Source organism: Canis aureus, chromosome 17 (assembly GCF_053574225.1).
Source record: "Canis aureus isolate CA01 chromosome 17, VMU_Caureus_v.1.0, whole genome shotgun sequence".
Classification (NCBI taxonomy): Eukaryota; Metazoa; Chordata; class Mammalia; order Carnivora; family Canidae; genus Canis; species Canis aureus.
In genome coordinates this window covers 59,226,184-59,247,297 of record NC_135627.1, presented here as the reverse complement: position 1 = coordinate 59,247,297, position 21,114 = coordinate 59,226,184, and the positions used below count along the sequence as shown (strand labels likewise).

The following is a 21,114-nucleotide window of genomic DNA, read 5'->3' as shown; positions in this document are numbered from 1 at the left end:
CATCTTTCCTAGGGGAGGGCGGAGGACTTGGGGTGAGGGGTTGGGATAGAAGTAATCCGATCAAAGTTAATAAAAAAGGCCTCTTCTTGTTTTTATTTTTGTTGTGTGTGTCCAGGACTTAGAAGAATTCTGCTTTAAGTTTTGCATCAATCATTTGACAGAAGTTACACAGACTGCAGCATTTTGGCAAATGGATGGCCCTCTGCTAAAGGAATTCATTGCTAAAGCCAGTAAATGTGGAGCCTTTAAGAACTGAAGCCCACGGCCCTGGGTGCTGTGAGTGCTCTGGGGCGCGGGCGCCTGGCGTGCTTTGTGCTGTGTGGGGGATGTAATTTTGCAGGTAAAACCCCATCCGGTGGGTTTTTATTCCACATCTGAGACACAGCGCTCCGCGTAGGAATATATGAAGGATGTACAGCGTTTCCCGAACCCACTTTGAACAACTCTTATTTCCAGACACGTGTATCTCCAATGTGACCTTGATTTGGCTGGAACATTGTAAAGGGGGGAAAGCTTAGCTGCTGGTTATTTTGCGTGTTGTTTTTGATGAGAGGACCCTCTGAACTTGGGAAGGGGGATCTGAGGCGATTCCCCAGGTTCACACACTGACAGCCCTTTGACACCGGGAAGGGGGATCGTTTGTGGGTTGTGAGATAGTCCCAGAGGCCCCACCCTGAGCCAGGGATGCTGACGTTGGGACATGTTGAAATGCTGCGTTAGTTGCTAGTTCAATAGCCATACTGTGAAGGTGTAGTGGAGGGAGTTTGGGGCTTTTGTGAAGGTGTAGTTAGGGTAGTTTGCAGTGTTTGCACCACTGGGGACCTTTTTTGACTTCATGATTGTATCAGAGTAATAGTGTAACAGGAGTCCAGCGTGTCGAGATGATGAACGTGTAGAGATGAACTTCTCAGTCAGCCGAGATCTCTCGTGAGTCTGGACTACCTGTGAAAAGTTGATAATGAAGGAGTTTTGGACAAAGGTCAATATTTTATGAATTAGAATCTCCACTACTATCCAACAGTGTTTTGTTTTATTAGGACAGAGTCTGAGAACTGAAGTTTAAATTACCCCCCCCCCCGCCCTGTTTCCCCTCGAAATGCTCATCATGGGAGGAAAGTAATGACATGCTCAGTATAGCCTTGCCTTCCTAAATTACGGCTGCTGGATCGTCAGATCTATTGCATCCCACTCAGAGAAGTGGTTCTTAAAACCACCTTTCTGGCAGGTCTTGGAATGCGTTTTAGCCCTTTTATCTAGGCCGAGTATCACAGATTTGCTTATCTGTAACCTCATTTTAGATTTCCTCACCTTTTAATTGTGTTACATATAATATTTCGCACAGCTTTCATTTTAGATTTCCTCACCTTTTAATTGTGTTACGTATAATATTTCACACAGTTTAACTTTGAAAAAGGATCAAAATTATGGTTTCGCTGAAAGATCCTATTTAAAAGGATCTGTTCAGTTTGGTTTGTATTTTTTGTTTTGTTTTTTTGTTTTTGTTTTTGTTTGGTCTGATTATGAAACGTGACTTTGGGAGGAAGAGTGTTCAGCTTTGGGTTCTATCACGTGTGTCCGTTGAGCCCCCTGTAAGAACAGAGCTTTGTTCTGCTCTCTGGCCCACGGACTCATTTCCATTTGTGAACTCTTTCCTGCTTGGAAGTTCCTTCCTCTGAACTTGGAGCCTAAGTACCTTTTCGGAGCCAAATTAACCAGAGGGTGAAGAAGATACGCTGCAGCTGCTATTTTTAGCAGTGTTTCTAGGTGTGTCTAGGGGGTTGAGTGGGAGTAAGGGCCCCAAACATAGTTCATTGATAAGATGATTATAAATCTAGAGATCCCAGTTCCCTTTTCTTGACCATGTCACAGGTGATCGAAGCCCAGTCAATTATTACATTAGACTTACTTCTGCAACACGATAGAACTTTTCTTACTAGGTTGATAAATGCACATTAATTTGATTATTAGCTATGATGGGTAGTGTTTGTAACAATCACTGTTCCGTAGGCTTATGATCTGGACAACCAAGAACTTCAGTATGTTTACTATTACTCTTACTTGAAAAAGAAAACTTAAAAAAGAAGCACAAAATAAAGCAGTAGATCCATTTCCGCAGATTGTTCATTCAACAGATATTTACTGAGGTTCCTCATAGACGTGAAGAGCCACTTTTCATAGTAGATTACTGAGTAATTCGTACGAACATGTGCGTAGTGAAGAAAATGGGAGTAAGTCCTTTGAAAAGTACTTGAGTATCTTTTTTTTTTTTAAATACACTCTTATTTTTCTACTTGGTTTTATTGTTAATCATAGCAGGAAAGGAAAACTGTTCTTTGAATTTTTTTTTTCATCTGATGTAATAAAGAAAGCCAAAGTATTCATATTTCTTAAGCTAGCCCTAAATGTACTCTTGAACTTTTACTGGAACAATGTTTGATACTCTAGTGTATAGACTGTATTTATGTAACATTTAGAATGACATATTAATAAATAATCTAGTAAGACGTGTGTGCAGAGTTGTTCTTTCCCCTCAAAGATCAGTAATGCGCTGCCTCAGGAAGGAAGGAAGGAAGTCCTGACCCTCGCACGGCCTGGATGACCCTGAGGACTTCACGCCCGTCACTGGGGGCCAAGGACCACATGACCCAGTACGGGAGGTGACTGAGGTGGCCAAGGTCATGGAGACAGCAGAACGCTGCCCGCCCGAGGCTGGAGGTAGGAGAGAGGACTCCAAGAGTTCATGTTTCATGGCTACAGCCTTTCAGTTTGGCAGGATGTCAGGAGCTCTGGAGGTAGATGGCGTGGTGCAGCACAGCCGTGGGCACGTATCCCCCTCCCCCCCCCCAATCCCCGCACTTGACCGTGGTTAGCACGGTAAGTTCCATGCTAGGTGTACTTTGCCACGATTTAAAAAAACAAATTGTTCCTGTGATTCTTAGCAGGTATCAGGCTAAAACGGGTGCCACGGTGAACATGTCCCCTGTTTCCCAGTTGTGTCCCCTCCCCTCAGAGAAATCCTATGGTTTTATTCCTGCTGAAAGATAATACAGGTGAACTGTCGCAGCAGAAAAATGAGGATCCTTGTACTTAAGAATTGAAGGGAAGGACGTAGTCCCTGTCCTCAAGGAACCTAGAAGTTATCAGAGACGAGAGAGAGGTTTAGGAATTGACACAAAAACATACATTTATAAACAGCTTTTCACAGCAGTGAGGGAAAACTTAATAGGTTAATATGAGAAGCACAAGTGTAGGGCAAAGTTAAAGCATCCTTTTCGCTCATTCCGGAACAGCAGGTAAGTGGCACAAGCCCAGGCTTAGGGGTAGGGGCTGATGAGCCTTCCAGAACCTGCCATAAGCAAGTCTGTTAGAATGGAGAACCTAAGCCAGGGCCCATTAGAAGGAAACGTGGGCAAGGCGAGCGTCTGTGTGTGTGCGTGTGTGTGAGGACGTTTATTTCCCACGGTGCCAGACGTTGATGTATTTTCTTTTTTAGTGCTCACGTTTTGTGCTGTGAGGTACGCAGAACGAAGCTTAGGTAGAGTAGATAATTCGATGGAAGTTTTTCAGTAGGAAGTGACATCGCACAAGTACAGGCCTGCGTCTGTGTTAATAGTTGGCCTCCTGCTGGCCTCCTTTATGACCGTCAATCCCGTGCTGCTCCACGGTGCCAAGTGACCTACTGTGGTGGGAACGACAGATGACGTCAGAAGGTAAAGCGAGGGGACGGGGGTGTTGAGTAAAGATCATGACACTAACACGCAGGTAAGCTTTGCTCCAGGATGTACCCTCAGGGAGGAACGTGGAGTAAAGTCACAGCTGGCTCGAGAGAAGGTTCAGCGTGTCTGGGACGGACTCTGGGCGCCTGTCGTTTTGGGGTCGTTTTCACTTCCTGAATTCTTATTTATTGTGGTAAAACATACATTTACCATTTTAACCATTTTTTAGGTGTACAGTTCAGAATATTGTAAAAATCGAAGTACAGTTGACCCGTCTCAGGTTGTCAGCAGGGCTCGACAATTCTGTGCGTGAGGAAGCGCCCGCTGGGGTACATGGCGTTACCGGCCTCCAGGCACCCGGTTCTCACGGTGCCGTTGCCCGTGTTCCCTGTGCTCTTCCCTCCATCCCCGTCACTGATGTTATGCCTACACGTTGGAACTCCCAGTCCTGCCACCTGTTTGCCTCTCCCGTCCCCCTCCCTTCTCTGTGCGTTTCTCTTTTCTGTTCACTTGTTTTATGTGTTAGATCCACATCCACGTGGCACCATATGGTATCTGTCCCTGGCTCAGGCCATCTCGCAGAATACCCTCTGGGTCCCTAGATTTCCTTCTTTTTACGGCTGAGTAATATTCCTGTGTGAGTGTGAGTGTATGAGTGTGTGTGAGTGTGTGAGACGGATTCTTTATCCATTCGTCCATCCATGGATCCGTAGTTCCCTCCGTGGCTCAGCCGTCGTGGAGAATGCTGCAGTAAGCAGAGGTACATACGTTACTTCACAGGAGTGTCTTAGTTTTCCTTGGCTAAGTGGCAGCGCTGCAATTACTGGATCAGGCTACCTCTCGGTGTAGTTGTTGCAGGAGCCCGCACACCGCCTTCCGCGGCGGCTGCGCCGGTCTGCATCCCCACCAACAGAGCACAGGGGTCCTTTTCTCCCCACCTCCTCGCCAGCATTTGCTGTTTCTTGTCTCTCCGGTACTCGCCATTGTCACAGGTGTCAGGTGACGCCTCCTGGTCAGGTGATACCTCCGACTTGCATTTCCCTGATGCCGAGTACGTTTTCATGCGTTGTTGGCCATCTGTTTGTCATCTTTGGAAAAATGTCTGTGCAGGTCGTTAGCCCATTTTTTTCTTCAGAGTATTTGACTTTCTAGTGTTGGGTTGTATGGTCCCTCATTGATCTTGGATGTTAACCCCTTATCAGAGATGTCATTTGCATTGCAAGTATCTTCCTCATTCAGTAGTTTTCCCTTTGCTGATGGTTTCCTTTGCAAAGTGCAAAAGCTTCTTAGTCTGATACAGTCTCATTAGTTTATTTTTGCCTTTGTTTCCCTTGCCCAAGGAGACCCCTCCAGAAAAATGATGTCCCAGAGATGACTGCCTGTGTCCTCTTCTCGGAGTTTTGTGTTTCCTGGTGTCATTTAGGTCTTGAATCCATTTTGATTTTAGGCAGACGCTTGTCCCACTGACCCACCCAGGCATCCCTTGGCGTGATCCCTTCATCCTTACGTCATGACCTGTTTTCTATCTCTTGTTAGAGCCTTTGTTTTAATGTTTCTTTTATCTGATACGAGTATTCCTACCCTAGTTTTTTTTTTCACTTTCATTTACAACGTGTATATTTTTCAGTCCCTTCACCTTCTGCATGTGACTTTAGGTCTGAAGTGAGTCTTCTGTAGGCAGCATACAGATGGGTCCTGCTTTTTTTTTTAATCCATTCATTTATTCTGTGTCTTTTGATTGGAGCAGTTAGTGCATTTACATCTAAAGTAACTATTGATAGGTATGTTCATTGCCATTTTGTTAATTGTTTTCTAGTTTTTTTTTTTTCTTCTTCTCTTGCTTTTCCCATGTGGTTTGATGGCTATCTTTACTGTCATGCTGGATTCCAGTCCCTTGACCTTTTGTGTACGTTATCATAGGCTTTTGGTCTGTGGTTACCATGGGGTTCATATATAACATCCCCCATGTATAGCTGTCTCTATGGAGTTGATGGTCAGTGAAGTTCAAATACACTGTTCAGCTTTTACTCCCTCCTCCATGTTGTATGTATGTCCTCTTGGACATGTTTTAATTTTGTGTGTCCCTTGACCAGAATGTGTGTATATACAGTTTAGCCTCCTTGCTAGTCTGGTATGTGAACACCGCACTGGGCGTACAGGGCACATGGTGCTGGGAGGTAGATGGAACGGCAGTGGACCGGCAGCGCTGGCTCCTAAAGCCTCTGGCTGCCTGAGGCCGGGGTCAGGGGCAGCAAGAAAAATAGCAGCAGCCAATACTTTTGTTCCCAGAGAACAAAAGAACTCTGCGGACTCCTGCCCCTCTGGCCCGCGTCCTAAAGTTAGTCAATAAAGCTTTACCTGTATCCCAAGTGCTTCCCAAACTCTGGCATCTGTGTGGTGTCTTGGGCCATTCTTTAGGGTGCTGGCTGTTGAAGGGCAGGGACCCCGTTTCCTTAGCTCTTTGGCTCCCCCTGAGGTGAGCCCCACTGTTGTTTTTAAAGGTTCTATTTACTTATTCCGGAGAGACCCAGAGAGAGGCCGAGACACAGGCAGAGGGAGAAGCAGCTCCCTGCGGGGAGTGGATGCGGGACTCGATCCCGGGACCCCGGGGTCAGGCCCTGGGCCCAAGGCAGCTGCTCAACCCGAGCCCCCCGGGCGCCCCTTCAGGTTGTGTTCAGAGTGAGCTGCAGCCTGTGTGTTGCTTCACCTCAGGGGAGAGGGGAGCTCAGGATGTTTTCGGCCCCCTACCTTCCTGCCCTCCATCCTGGAGTTTCTTAAATGCCCAGGTGATTCTGATGTGCGGAGGAATTTGGAGAAATAGTAGATTTAGACTTTGTCCCTCTGGTAGTGATGGTTCCAGGTGCGGTTGCCACCACAACGGGAGTGGGCCTGTTCTTTTTCAGCCGTACCGTATTCCTCCAGTGGATTTCTTGGAGGATTGTTACGTGCCAGATGCCATGCAAGGGGCTCGGGTGAGTCTCATTTTGAAATGTACCATTACTGTGAGCCAGAGTGCTGTGTTAAAAAATCAGAAATGAAACATATAAGGTTTTCAGGAATCAGACATGGTGGTGGTGCATAAAAATCCAAATTGTATATTGTTAGGTTGAGAATAATCCCTTTTTTTTTTTAAAGACTTTATTTTTGGGAGAGCGAGTGAGGAAAGGGACTCTGCGCTCAGAGCAGAGCCCAACATGGGACTAGATCTCACACCCCGAGATGACCTGAAACCAGGAGTCGGCTGCTTAACCAACTGAGCCACCCTGGCACTCCCAGTTGAGAAAAATCTTTTAAGATTTTATTTATTGATTCAGGAGAGACACAGAGAGGCAGAGACACAGGCAGAGAGAGAAGCAGGCTCCCTGCGGGACTCAATCCCAGGATCCCAGTCCAAAGGCAGATGCCTAACCACTGAGCCACCCAGGTGCCCCTTGAGAAAAACCTTAATGATTCTTTTTCATTCTTGCATATTTCCACTGGTATTCAAAGAGTGGTTTTAAATTTAAATGTTGGGATCCCTGGGTGGCGCAGCGGTTTGGCGCCTGCCTTTGGCCCAGGGTGCGATCCCGCAGACCCGGGATCGAATCCCACATCGGGCTCCCGGTGCATGGAGCCTGCTTCTCCCTCTGCCTGTGTCTCTGCCTCTCTCTCTCTCTGTAACTATCATAAATAAATAAAAATTTAAAAAAATATTAAAAAAAATAAAATAAAAAATAAATTTAAATGTTTATTTTGAAGATGATGTATGTCCATATAGTGACAGCAGGTGAAAAGAAATTTAAAAAGCAGGTAAATTTGGTACAAGTGAAGTAAAAATAATCATTTATTCAATATTCAAATTTATTAGATCTGTCATCATGAGCTGGAACTAGTCTCAAAGGATAAGAACAGTTGATGCATTTATTCAACATGTACTGAGCATGCTAGGTGCTGGGAGCGTGTTGGGAACTAAACATAGGAATAGTGAGCTTTGCCCTCAGAGAGCTGATGGAAGATCGAGGGGATTACATTGGGAAGTGGTGACAGGAGAAAGAAGTACTCAGACAGAATGAGGGTGGAACTGGTGTAATGAGATCTGCAGCAGGAAAGGCAGAGAAAGGGAGAAGAGCAGTTAAGGCTTCACAGCAAGATGTGCAAAGGCCCTGAGGAGCCTTTACTTCCAGGAGCACCTTGTGTGTTACTGGAATCAACTTAGACACTGGAGTTGGGGGAAGGGTGGGCGGCGGTGCACCAGCACGAAGCTGCCCGAGGATTTTCAGTGCAGTGCAGAGGGCAGAAGAGATGGGAGGTAAGAGCCAGTGTACTTAACATTTTATTGGAGAGCAGACGTGAGATGATAATAAGAGGGAGGCGGTAAAAAAAAACACCCTGGCGGGCACGAAATGTCAACCAGCAAGAACAGGCAAGAGTTAAGGAGGATTGAAGTTTGAGGACCAGAGAGACAGGAGCAGCCTCGTCCTAACGATGTGTGGCTTGCCCAGGTCGGGTCTTCAGGGCACAGCTGCTTGGGTGCGAGCCTCATTCCTGGTTTTGGAAGGGGTAATCCTTGGACGACACAGAAGACACCGAGAGAGAACTTGACCTCGCATCTCTGTCTTTGTGAGTAAAGTACATGATGTGGTTCAGGTCCTGAAGTGCCTCGAGCTCTTCCTTCAGTTGCTGCTGCCTTTCTTCACAGCGATGGATCTTTCTCTGTATGGCTGCGGTAAGAAGAAACGCGACTGCAGTTTTACGAACAGGGTACCTCCCTAGCCCCTTCGGCCAGGAGCCTAGCACGTGTATGCCTTGCCGCCTCTTCTGGCTAGGGCAGTGCACCTCTGCATGTCTGAGAACTCAGAGCAGAGACTGTGTAAGCTTCAGGCAACACTGCCCCCCAGTTGTTGAGAGAGGGTAAGTGGAGGCAGCACGAGGTTAGAATATCAAGGATAAAGGCAAATCTTTCATTAAAATGCAGCCAATTTTTGATGTTACATAAAAGCTTTTGGTTTTATTCAGTAGCGGGAAAGCCTTTATTGTGGAAACTTAGGAAGAAGATCCTTAGGCTTTATAATAATGGTGCCACTCAGTGACAGTGTGGTTTTTTGAAGACCTCAAAGTTGAACAATATTAAATCATACATAAAATGTTCCTCTAGAATACCCGTAGTTAACTTTGTGGAACGTTGGAATGGAGCAACATTAAATTAGAAGCGTGTGTGTCAGTAGGGATGCCCCCTAGGGGTCTCAGTGTCTCCTCCTGACGCCCCACTGTGATGTGTATCTTCCTAGCTAACCTATGCACGGAGTGAAAACGCAACTTTTCACAGATGAAAGTCCCCTGCAAAGTAAGCCTTTTTAGAAAAAGACTATAAAAGTAGCTTTGAAAAAATATGTGGATGCTCCCCTCAGCAGTGTGCAGATATACTCAGGAGACTGTTAAAGGACAGGCCGTTTTTCCTGATAATAAATGTAATACAAAATCTGAATGGACAGTAGAGCACTGTGGTTGTGCAGTGCACAGCCTGTCCAGCTGTGTGGCAGCTGCATAGAGAAGCCACATCAGACTCAGCCCTAAGTGGACATTTAGCCCGTTCTGAAAGCATCTTGGGGGCAGGACCTCCTCACTAAATGGGTGATTATTAATATACGGTGGTGTCATATTGGTTTCAGGTGAACAATGTGATGACTCAATAAAACCTTTCCATAAAATATCAACCACTTAAGTCTCTGCCCCACCAGGCTTGCTTCTGTTTCAAAATTGTCTTTAGAATCCATGAATTCCAGCCCTCCCTCCCCCAGTAAGATTTGAAGATGAATATTGGGAGAATTAAAATTTGTACACATCAAATCAAGGCGAGCAGCCATGCAGTAAGCTCCTGCTGAGTCCTGAACGTGTGGCCCAGCGACCTCCCACTTTGCAATCATTTAAAAAAAAGTAGAAACAAAAAATTGAGTCTCTTCCGATCACTAAGGTGTGATGTGTATGTAGAACATGTGGAAAATCGAAAGCAGCACTTGCAGCCACCTCCAGATAATGACCGTGTCCCCTCGGGTGTGAGGGAGGGATCTGAACATTCTTCTAAAATATGATTTCTATCACCTGAATAGTATTATATCCCTTGAGTATGTATAAATAAATACTTGTGAACTATGCTGCTCACATACCTGCTTGAAAATTTACAAATGTGTCGTCAAACAACCTACAGTCAAAAAGTGAAGTCCCGATTTCTTCATAGTCTGTAGAGAGAAAAACATTTTGTTTTAATTTAAATGATTTACACAGGCAGATACCGCTCACAGAAAAACCCCAAATAAGGAAAAGTCACAGCACGGCACTGCGCGACCTCAGCATTAGACCGCAGGAACAGCCGTGTCCCTGGGCCCATGGTGGAAATGCAAATGCATGGCACCTCTACCCAATCAGAAGCTCCAGGGCCCATCACAGGCTTTGACAAGCCCTCTGGGGATTCTGAGGGGCATGTTCAAGATTGAGAAGTGCTTAGTCTAACGTAAAGAAAAAATGAACATAAGAATATAATGAATGAATTTTTGGAAATGTTTGCTCTTAATTTCTCACTTTTGGGTTTTGCCCTCTAGAAAACCATCCCTTTCAAATGATCATATATTTGACCTCGTTGCCCACAGTATAGACCGTCAGGCTTTTCCTTGTAATGTAACTGTACTTAAACTCGTCGCGTAGGATCTACAAAGGCTAAGTGGCCACACACCTGCCTACACAAATGGAACTTCAGCTTCCCAAAGAGCTCTTTAGGAAAGGCCTCATTTAACTAAGGGAAACATCAGACCTTTTTTCTCCTGTAAACTGTGAGTTAACGTTATCAAAAAAGACATAAGGAACCGCATCTGAATCAAATCAAAACTGTAACAGAATATGCCATTCTCAGATGTTAGCGGCCAGGGGAGACCAGGGGACAGGCATGTGACTGCATGTGGGTGCTAACCCTCCTGGTGTTTACTCTCAGCTCTGCACTTCTGCAAAGCACATCAAAACTTTGAGGGTGTCCGGGTGCTTTTCACTGAATTAATGAGTCTTAATTACCCACATCCTGTTGATGCGTAAGAGACTAGAGACCTGGAACAGTGAACTGTATTAAAGAATAAGATGAAAGAAATTGTATAGAAAGAGAACGTGTACTTTTGGTTTGTTTTATAAGTAGGTTTGCGAGAAGTCTCTACATGTAGGAATGTTGCTATTTCAGTACCTGAATCAGAAGCAGTGTCACCCATGAGTCTTTCCTGAATCAAATGAAGTTTGTCTAATATTTCTTCAAATAAATCATTAAGAAGCCCTGCTTCCTTACATTTCTTAAGAAAATCAATCTTCACAGTTGCATCTAAGAATTAGAAAAAAAAAACATTTTAGAAAGAAATGGTCTTAGGGCGGCTATCATAAATCCCTTTATGGTCACTTCTTCAGACCGTGCCTAGCGGTGGGTGGATGGACATAATCCGTAGGAAAACAAACACTGCACCTTTATCTTTTCATTGTAATTTCATCATACCTCGTGTTTTCCCAGCTGAAACAATGTTACAGAAAGTGAAAATAAAAACTTCTCGGCCTAGACTAAGTATCTGAATCAAGAGGATTCTCTAAAATGGAGCCCTCGGGATCCCTGGGTGGCGCAGCGGTTTGGTGCCTGCCTTTGGCCCAGGGCGCGGTCCTGGAGACCTGGGATCGAGTCCCACGTCAGGCTCCCGGTGCATGGAGCCTGCTTCTCCCTCTGCCTGTGTCTCTGCCTCTCTCTCTCTCTGTGCAACTATCATAAAAAAAAAAAAAAAAAGATTTAAAATGGAGCCCCCATCGTTTTTTTCTGTCACAGTAACTGTGTGTCATTATGGAATGTCCCATTTCCTTGACAGAAAGCTGGAGTTACTAGCTTCAGCTTCCTGGGGGTGGGTCATCGCCGTGTTCCGGGCTCAGGGAACCCTGGCTTCCAGGCCAGGACGTGTATCTGTCCTGGTACCAAAGGATAAGGGACTGTCCCCACCTAAAGTACCTTGATCTCCTGGGCTTAGGATAGAGTGGATAGTTAGGATAAAAGGTTTTTATTCTTATACTTACTACAAGTCTACAGGGATAAGGGGGAACCAACTTTGAAATCAATGGGTTATCATTTTTATGAGTATCGTAAGGTCATATTCAATACAAAATTTATAGCCAACCTGTGTGTCTGCCATCCTCATCCTTCATGTGTTTTAGGAGTCTATTCAGTGTCATCGCATTAGGTGGCTAGAGGGAGAGAAAAATCAAGATCACATCGGTTTTGTTGGCATTTGATATTGGGTAAAGCGAAAACAGCCTTTTGTTGCATTTGCCTGTGGTGAATATCATGCTGCGCATTTGTTTGTAGTTTACATGTAAATGTCACATTATTTTTGTATAACAAAACACCGAGAGGAATGGGCTTCTCCTGTGTAGACAGCAAGCGGAGAAGGTTGCCGGCATATATTAATTTAGCTAATATAAGCTGTGTAAAAACAGTTTCAAATCCCCAAAACATTTCATATACTTTACATACAATAGGAATGCACAAAATTTTTGAAAATCACGCATTCTGCAGGTCAGGTGTGGGCCGTGCAGCTGAGAAGCACTTGGCTGAGTCGGGATGCTCTACTGCCCCTCTGCCCCTCTTAGGGCCAGAAGCACACGGCGCTGACTTGGTACCAGGACACCCGTTACAGAGGCCACGGGACTGTCGCCTCCTGAAGGCTACGTGTTAGCACACCCAAGACACACCCAGCTTGTCTTTTACATTCATCATATTATGGTTCTGTTATCATTTCACCTGATGATCTTTAAATGGTTAAAATAAAGAAGAAACCGTGTAAATAACCAGAAAGCTGTAATAAAGTCAGATTACCTGTGCATGAATGCCTGTTGAGAGAGGTCTCTTTCCTCTTTTTCTTTTCACTCCTGAAAAATCAGTGGAAAATAGAAGTCATGTAGAAACTGGAATCCATAAAGGAAAAGACCGATTTTGACTACATAGAACAGAAAACTCTTACAGCAGACTTACACTACATGTTTGCAACATATGATAAAGCACCAGCTTCTAAAATACAAAAATCTTCTAGGTCAATATAAAAAAGTTGAGTAGAAAAATTAGGAAAACAGGGAACCTTGTAGGACGAGTTGATTAGAAAAACAGGCTGGGTCACAGGACAACAAATATACCGCTTAAAAGATAGGGCAATACACTCAATTTTACTCCTAAGGAAAGACATGCAAAACAATAATTTTCACCTATCAGACTGGCAAAGATGGTGTTTAGCGTCTAATGTTGCAAGGATTGGGGTAATGGTGTGCTGCTGGTGCAGCCGCTGTGGGAGATGATGCGGTGGTTGTCATCACAACCACCTTGTGTATACTCTTGACCCAGCAATCTATAGTTTTCCAAATGGTACAGTCACATAAAGGCCCACAGACGAATGGAGAAAAGCGTGAACTCCGCTATTCAGTGCGATAGGAAAAAATGGAAATAACCTAAGTGTGCATCGTGCAGAGAGTAGTTCAGCTGTAACTCAGGCAACTGAACAGCACACAAGATGGAATGTAACGCAGCCTTTCAAAAATAAGGTAGATCCATTTGTACATGTACAGAAGGATCTCTGAGTGAAAGCAAAATGTAGTAGTAGGTCAGTTTGTATATACAGGAAATTTTTAGAAGAATTCAAATGAAACGGATAGTTTCTTCTGGGGCGAAGATTCCTAACAGTGTCATAATCTGCCTTTTAATACCAATACATTAAAAACTTTTTTTTTTAATTTAAAAAGCTGGGGCACCTTGGTGGCTCAGTTGGTTGAGCGTCGAACTCCTGGTTTGAGTTCAGGTTGTGAGCTCAGGGTCATGAGACCCAGCCATATGTCAGGGCTCCTTGCTGGGTGTGGAGCCTGCTCGAGATTCTCTCCCTCCCCTTGTACCCCCACCCCTGCTTGTGTGCATGCTCCAAAAAAGAAAAAGAAAATTTTAATTAAAAAAAAAATCCCTATTACATTATTGTTACCTTTCCCTATCAATAAATACTGATTGAAGCTATGTTTTTACAGTCATCCCTGATAAAAGAGTACTAAAAAAATGAGGGTAACAATATCGTTTAGAGAGTGCTATTTACCACTAAGACTGCAGTTGGCCTGATACGGAGCTAAGCCTTTTCCAGAGAGGTCCTGATTCCCGGCCCCGTGAGCCTTCCAGATTCAGTGCTGGTAAGACACTGCGGTTCAGGCAGTAAGCAGAGGCCACTCGTGGGGGACGGTCCATCCCGTAACCCCCGGTAGCAGGGCCCAGTCTCCCTTAATCAGAACCTAAGAGCTAGCCATGCGTTCTTAGGAAACATTCAGGGAACGTGTAGCAATTTATCAGTTTCTGTGCACTGGAAATCCTGATACTCTTTTAGAAGAGAGGCAGTCACAAGGCAAAGCTTTTTACCACGTCCTCGTTTGGTCCTCGGATTGTCCTGGGGATGGAAGGCAGCAGACAGAGAGTTTCCTGGGAGTAGGTCTAGTGTGCAAGGAAGAAAAATGCGTCCGTCACACGGCATAGAGAAACCAGCAATTTTCTAAGCATGTAAGAATGTGACTTGAAACTCTGTACTTAGGTCAGTGAGGCTGGTAAGTCAGACTCTCCCGTGTCAGTCCTATGCATGTGCCCAGCTCTGGACCCTCAGGACTAAACCTTGGAGACTTACCGTTAGCACTGCTCCCTGGAGCATGTTGTTGGCAGAACACTCTGAAAACAGGCAATTTCAAAGAACCGTTAAACATCTTTTACTTAGACTTTTATTTATTTCTTTAAGATTTATTTATTCATTCATGATAGACAGAGAGAGAGGCAGAGATACAGGCAGAGGGAGAAGCAGGCTCCACGCAGGGAGCCCGACGCAGGACTCGATCCCGGGACTCCAGGATCATGCCCTGGGCAAAAGGCAGGTGCTAAACCGCTAAGCCACCCAGGGATCCCCTTACTTAGACTTTTAAAATACCACACCTATGTTCTTATGATTTAAAAAGGAACTAGCCTGTTTCTCCTGATGGCTTCACCCTAGATATCTGCCCAAGGAAAATGCTGTCAACGCCGCGAAGCGCCTGCCCCTCTCGCTGCCCCGGGGGCCCCCCCGCAGAGGCCTGTGGGCCCTGAGGGAGCAAGCGGTCATGTAGGGAGAGCTCAGGACCCAGCTCTAGGCCGGGTTTTCACCTGGCTGCACAAAGTCCTGCTGACTTTCAACAACGGCACACAACTGCGTGCATGGATTTCGGGGGAAGCTCGTTTTCTGACTCAGCAGGCATCTCCCTGGACTGTAGAGCTGAACCGCGTGAATCCAGGATAGATCAGTGCCCTGGAACAGAAGGACGCAGCGCAGGCCAAGGAGGAGAACCGGAGACAGTGAACTCTGCAGAGCTTTTGTCCTCCTCAGGCCCAGCTATGTGCCCCTGGCTTTCCTTACGGTGCTGACCCCCAGGAGGCATAGTCCCTCTTGCCTGTGGGAATGCAGGAATGCTTTCTGTCTTACACACACACACACACACACACACACACCAGTTTCCACCTCTCACGTGCAGTCTTCCTGGCAACCCATCCCCTGACCTGAGCAAAATTAATCTCCTCAATCTTTTGGATTCCAGGATCTGAGCACTTCTGTTTGCCAGGCACTTACTTTTTTTTTTTTAAATTATGGAACATTTCAGACGCAAAAGTGGAGGCTCCCGACCCATCACCCAGTTCAACAGTTATCAACTCAAGATGAAGCCGGTTGTGTGTGAATCCCCTCCTGCTCCCATTATGCCATGTGCTTCTATTAGTCCCGGTCTTTCTGGTCCTTCCACATGGTGACAGGTTCCCTGAGATTCAGTCCATGTCTGTTCCTCTATATTCTTACCGCACCTAGCAAGGTATCTTGTCTGTCATGGGCACTCTTCACAAATGAATGTTTTTTTTTATTTGTTTGTTTTTTTCACAAATGAATGTTTAAGTAAATTTAAAAATGCATAGATGTTCACCTGATACCTGGTAATGACAAAAATGATTGTTTCATTGGGTCTCTATTAATTGGTTCTCCTGATTATACAAGATCAGTATTTTTGCAAACTTGGAGATGTAGCAGAAATTTGACTCCTTTTTGTTCATAGCTCTGCTAATAGTGTGTCGAGTGGGTGTTTGAGGTCATCGTGGAAGTCTTAATAAAATGAGCTCCTTGGGAAGGTAAAAAAATAAAAAATGAAAATTTTATAACCCACGAGCTTCTGAGCAAATCAAATATAAAAAGTATGGTATAGGGATTCCTGGGTGGCTCAGTCAGTTGAGCGACTGCCTTTGGCTCAGATTGTGATCCCAGGATCCTGGGATCGAGTGCCGCATGGGGCTCCCTGCATGGAGCCTGCTTCTTCTCCCTCTGCCTGTGTCTCTGCCTCTTTCTGGGTCTTTCAGGAATAAATAAAATCTTAAAAAAAAAAATAAAACTGTTCCATTATACATACTTATATATTCCTCGCAATCCATCAGTCTGTAGAACCGCATGGTCGTTCTTGGCACAGAAGAAGTGGTAACTCCTGTTACAGGCTTTTACGTCACATCCCACGGTAGCTCCCCTCCGATTACAGAAAGCACATGTCTACAGAAGAATGAATTTTACGAAAGTAAACACCTGCTTTTCATGATCTTTGTTAAAACATACAGACATCAAGTGTTATTTTTAAGCACAGCCACATCCTGCTGCTCATTTTGAAATTTCAGCAAAACCTCTCTTAGTAAACTGCTAGGTTGGCACTGACCTGTAATGATCTGATTAAAAGCAGAAAACCCTTCTTGCTTCAAAAAAATACAAAACCCCAAACCTTTTTACAGGAGATAACTAAAAAGAGATTTATCCTGCTGTAGGCAAGGGGTCCTATTAGGGACACTGGGGCTCACGGTGAGGGTGGTTGCTGATGGTGCCACTGAGCTGTGTGGTCCACCCGGCCCTCCCCTCTCCTAGACTCAGATCCCTCCCTGCAAATAACACAAATAACCCTGCCTTTCAGGTCTTATAGTTTCTACTGAGGGCAGCGTGAGATTAAGCGAAACCTCTCTGGAGTCTATGTAGTAGGGCCAGGAATTTAAGATTAAAAAACAAAACCCTGAGTAGCAAATTTTTTTAAGTTCAATTTATTATTATTTTTTTAAAGATTTTGTTTATCCACGAGAGACAGAGACACAGGCAGAGGGAGAAGCAGGCTCCCTATGGGGAGCCCAATGCGGACTCGATCCCAGAACACCAAGATCATGCCCTGAGCAGATGAAGGCAGATGCTCAACTGCTGAGCCCCCAGGCGCCCCTTAAGTTCAGTTTATTTGCTTTCTCGCTTCTATATATTCGCCAATTGATCTGGTATTTTACGTATGAAGGTGGTGTGGAGATGGCTAGGACGGTGTGTGGCCACAGAAATCTAACTGGTTTAGGGGAGTCCAAGCCATGCCCAAAGTGATTTGATTTACATCATGCTCTGACTGAAGGGGAAGCTCGATGAAACCACCTTGCAGAACAGGAAGTAGCTCAAACAATATCCCAAAGTCAGCACAGGCAACCATACAAGTAAAGACAATTCAAACATGGGTAAGAAATTAGATTATGCTAAAAGTGGGATTTCAAATCAGAGCACAAAGAATGATCATTTAATTTGGAGGCCACCTGGCATTATGTGTAGAAAAAAAATAAAGTTAGTTGTATCCCTACCTCACACTGTATTCTCAAATTTCACATGGATTAAGATGTGAACTATGAGAAAAAGTTTTAAAGTTAGTAAAAATGTATAAAGTTAAAGTCAGGAAAGCTAAGCAAGGAAGGAAACTCAGAAGCCACAGAGAAAAAGACTGATGCTCTGACTACATAAAAAAATTTAAACTTCCAGTTTTATGGTGACAGCTACCAGAAAAACAATGAAAATGTCTGAAAACAGAAACAGACTCATAAATACAAAGCATAAAGTGGTGGTAGGTGGAGTAGGTGAAGGGGATTAAGAGGTACAAACTTTTAGTTCTTAAAAAAGTAAAGCACAGGGATAGAATGCAGAGAATATAGTCAATAATACCAGAATTTGGTGACAGATGGTAATCAGGCTTATTGTAGTCATTTCATAATGTACATAAATGTCAAGTCATTGTGTTGGGATTCCTGAAATTAATATTGTATGTCAACCACATCAACAGAAAAAGAAAAATGTTTGCTGCGTAGTTGATAAAGGTTTAAGATGGATAAATGCAGAGAAAAATGGGAAGATGCAAACCACAGAAGAAATACAAATGGTTAATAAAATTTGATTCACTTGAAGACTACCGAGTAAGCATGATGCGGCGGGCAGTGTCCTGGGGGGACAAGGCACTCGCCCTTGTGGAGTGAACATTCAAATGGAGAGAGACCATGATCACATAAAGCAAACTCAAGAACACAGTGATAATACATATGTGGTAAATGTCTGTACAACCTGGGGTTTGTGTCTTCTCTTTCTTTAATGATACCTCTTAATGAACATACGTTTAATTTTAACGACAACAACAAAGTAAATAAATACCTAACTCCAGTAATTATAGCAACACTAAGCCTACAGATGTCAACGTTTACCAAATGCTTAGTGCAAAGAACAAGCTAATAAAAATACATGAATTACCTTTTTTAAAAGACAGTGATGATACATGCCTTGTAAGAATTAAGGTGAGGTGACACTCACTGGGTCCCAACTTCAGATTGGGGATCCATAAAAGCCTCTCAGGAGGTGATGGAGAAGTTTAGATTTGAATAATAACCAGAGCTCCCAGTAGGCAACAACAACAACAAAAAGCAGGGGGAAGGATATTCTAGGCCGAAGGTTCTATGTTCCTATGGCAAGAGTGAGCTTCCCATTCATTGGCAAGCTGACTGGGAAGACGGGAAGGTGGGCTGATGCCTGAGAAGAGATGTGCTTCAGGGGAGAGTCAGAGGTTACAACCCAGGGGTAAGTAAGGGCTGGGTCCTATAAGGGTTACAAACCAGGGTAAGGAGTTGGGGGTTTTGTCTTGGTACAACAGGAACATGAAGTGATCGATATTTTATTTTTTAAAAAAGATTTTATTCATCTGAAAGAGAGAATGAGCTGGGGGAGGGGCAAGGATGGAGGGAGAGGGAAAGAAGCCCAAGCAGACTCAGTGCAGAGTGTGGAGAGCAGAGCCTGGCATGCAGCCCAGTCTCACAACCCTGACAACACGGCCTGGGATGAAATGAAGAGTCAGATGCTCAACTAGCTGAGCCACCCAGATGCCCCAAGATGGGTATTTTAAAGACACTACTGTGGCTGTGTGGAGAATGGGTGATGGTGAGGATGAGCCGGAGAGAGTGCAGAAAGAACACGCCTGGGTGACGTGAGCAACCGTCCTTTACTGCCGTGGGTTAGTGACGGAAGCTGGGGGCCTGCAGGGGAGCACTGAGCGGATGCTGGGCTGGGAGCTTGACGAGAAGATGACAATGGATGAACGGTGGGCGGTTCACTGAGGTGAGGAGGGAAGCGTTTGGATGGAGGACGTGGGTGCAGGGGCTGGAACTGTGTTCTTTGGCCAATTTAATACGAGACACTAGTAGGTATTGACATACATCTGTCAGGTTGGTTATCACAGCGGGAGGAATAAGTATGGAATTGAAGCCATGGGAACTAGAAGAGGTCACACAGGAAAGAGGTTCAGGTGGAGGAAGGAGCCTGGGAGACTCCGGGGACTGCACACTTGGGAGATTCAGCAGACAAGGAAAAATAAGCCAAGGTGCCTGGGAAGAAGCAACCAGAAAGGTAAGACACACCAGCAGTGTGTGCAGTGAATCAAAGGAAGAAAGTGCTGGGGGCTGAGTTGCTTAAGCGCCTGCCTTCGGCTCAGGCCACAACCCAGGGTCCCAGGATCCAGCCCCATGTCAGGCTCCCCACCCTGCAGGGACTCTGCTTCTCCCTTCTCCCTGCCTCTCGGGCCACTTGTGCTCTCTCTTTCTGTGATAGATAGATAGATAGATAGATAGATAGATAGATAGATAATAGATAGATAGATAGATAATAGATAGATAGATCTTTAAAAGTAAATAATTTTTTAAAAAGTGCAGGGCACGGACAACTGTGTGATAAATACTGATGAAAGGTCAGCTAAAGACAAAAGTGACATTGTAATGGACGGGCTTTCTGTGTACGAAGGAGGGTTTCAGATGATATATGCTGGAGGACCTAACCTGGGAGAGGGCGGCATAGGGAGGTGAATGGGGTAAAGGGAAAAATGTAAGAGGCTAGTCCTTAAGGACGGGCAGGTGATGACTTCAAAGTCATCAGTGGAGGGCAGCCCCGGTGGCTCAGTGGTTTAGCGCCACCTTCAGTCCAGGGCGTGATCCTGGATACCCGGGATCGAGTCCCACATTGGGCTCCCTGCATGGAGTCTGCTTCTCCCTCTGCCTGTGTCTCTGCCTCAGGAATAAATAAAATAAAATCTTAAAAACAAAACAAAACAAAATCCAGCCAAGTAAATCTGGCCATCTAGTTGGTTTCTTTTTTTAAAAGATTTGACTTATTTGACAGGGAGAGAGCACAAGCAGGAGAATGAGCAGGGGGAGGAGAAGCAGGCTCCCTGTTGAGCAGGGAGCCTGATAGGGGACGGGATTCCAGGTCCCATCTCTCTCCCCCCGCCCACCCCCCCCCCCCCCGCTCTCTCTCTGTCTTTCATGAATAAATAAAAAAACAAAACAAAAAAACCCCCAAAGTCTAAGTGGAGGGTTGACTTTGACAACAGGTAGGCCCCAGAGTCTAGGAACAGAGGTGGATGGGCAGTGGTTTGGATGGTAGGACTTCCTGGCTAATGGCTTCCATTTCTCAGTAAAAATCACAAAGACAGGCACCGAGATGAACCCTGATGTAAACCACAGAGTGTGGGTGTTCCGACGACGTGCCAATGTAGGTTCGTTAGTTGTGACAAGGCACCACTCTGGTGGGGGAGGTTGATAAAAAGGTGGCCATGAACGTGTGGGTGCAGGAAGTACATGGGAATCTTTGTACTTTCCCCTCAAGTGTTCTGTGAACCTAAAACTGCTCTAAAAGAAGTCTATAAAAAAATAAGGCACAGTCATCAACTTGGGGATGGACAGTTGAGGTCAGGAGATGTTTTAAAAAAGAGATGAGAGGATATGCAACAGTAAATGTAGACGGTGGAGGGTGACATGTGGAGATTCCTGTTGAGGTTTGTGGCCATGAATCTAAGATCAGTCAACGCATTTGTGGGGCTTTGTACAGTAGTTCGACTGTGAAAGTGCCAGTAGGACTCAGACAACAGACAGGTGCATTGCCCCGGGGCAGGGTGGTGGCAGGGGGGATTGGTTTACTAGGTGAGTAAGGAGACGTGCGCATGGACGGTGGGGACAGGGAGCCCAGGGTGT

General features: G+C 45.1%; 2 protein-coding genes across 5 annotated transcripts in view; one reads left to right on the top strand and one right to left on the bottom strand.

Annotated features, from left to right (window-relative positions):
- The window catches only part of RCBTB1 (RCC1 and BTB domain containing protein 1), a 48,577-nt gene extending 46,073 nt beyond the window's left edge, over positions 1-2,504 (top strand). For both annotated transcript variants that reach the window (XM_077855782.1, XM_077855783.1), the window contains one exon: positions 116-2,504. In XM_077855782.1, the coding sequence (XP_077711908.1) occupies positions 116-256 (141 nt within the window). In that variant the 3' untranslated portion in view covers positions 257-2,504. The remainder of the gene's footprint in view (positions 1-115) is intronic.
- A 5,006-nt stretch (positions 2,505-7,510) lies between these two features.
- PHF11 (PHD finger protein 11) overlaps positions 7,511-21,114 on the bottom strand; it is a 28,511-nt gene continuing 14,907 nt past the window's right edge. For 2 of the 3 annotated variants that reach the window (XM_077855784.1, XM_077855786.1), the window contains exons 4-11: positions 16,188-16,321; positions 14,402-14,442; positions 14,143-14,214; positions 12,577-12,629; positions 11,879-11,945; positions 10,918-11,049; positions 9,860-9,931; positions 7,511-8,416 (exon numbers count right to left, since the gene is read on the bottom strand). In XM_077855784.1, the coding sequence (XP_077711910.1) occupies positions 8,235-8,416; positions 9,860-9,931; positions 10,918-11,049; positions 11,879-11,945; positions 12,577-12,629; positions 14,143-14,214; positions 14,402-14,442; positions 16,188-16,321 (753 nt within the window). In that variant the 3' untranslated portion in view covers positions 7,511-8,234. The remainder of the gene's footprint in view (positions 8,417-9,859; positions 9,932-10,917; positions 11,050-11,878; positions 11,946-12,576; positions 12,630-14,142; positions 14,215-14,401; positions 14,443-16,187; positions 16,322-21,114) is intronic. The other variant, XM_077855785.1, reaches the window with a different exon arrangement.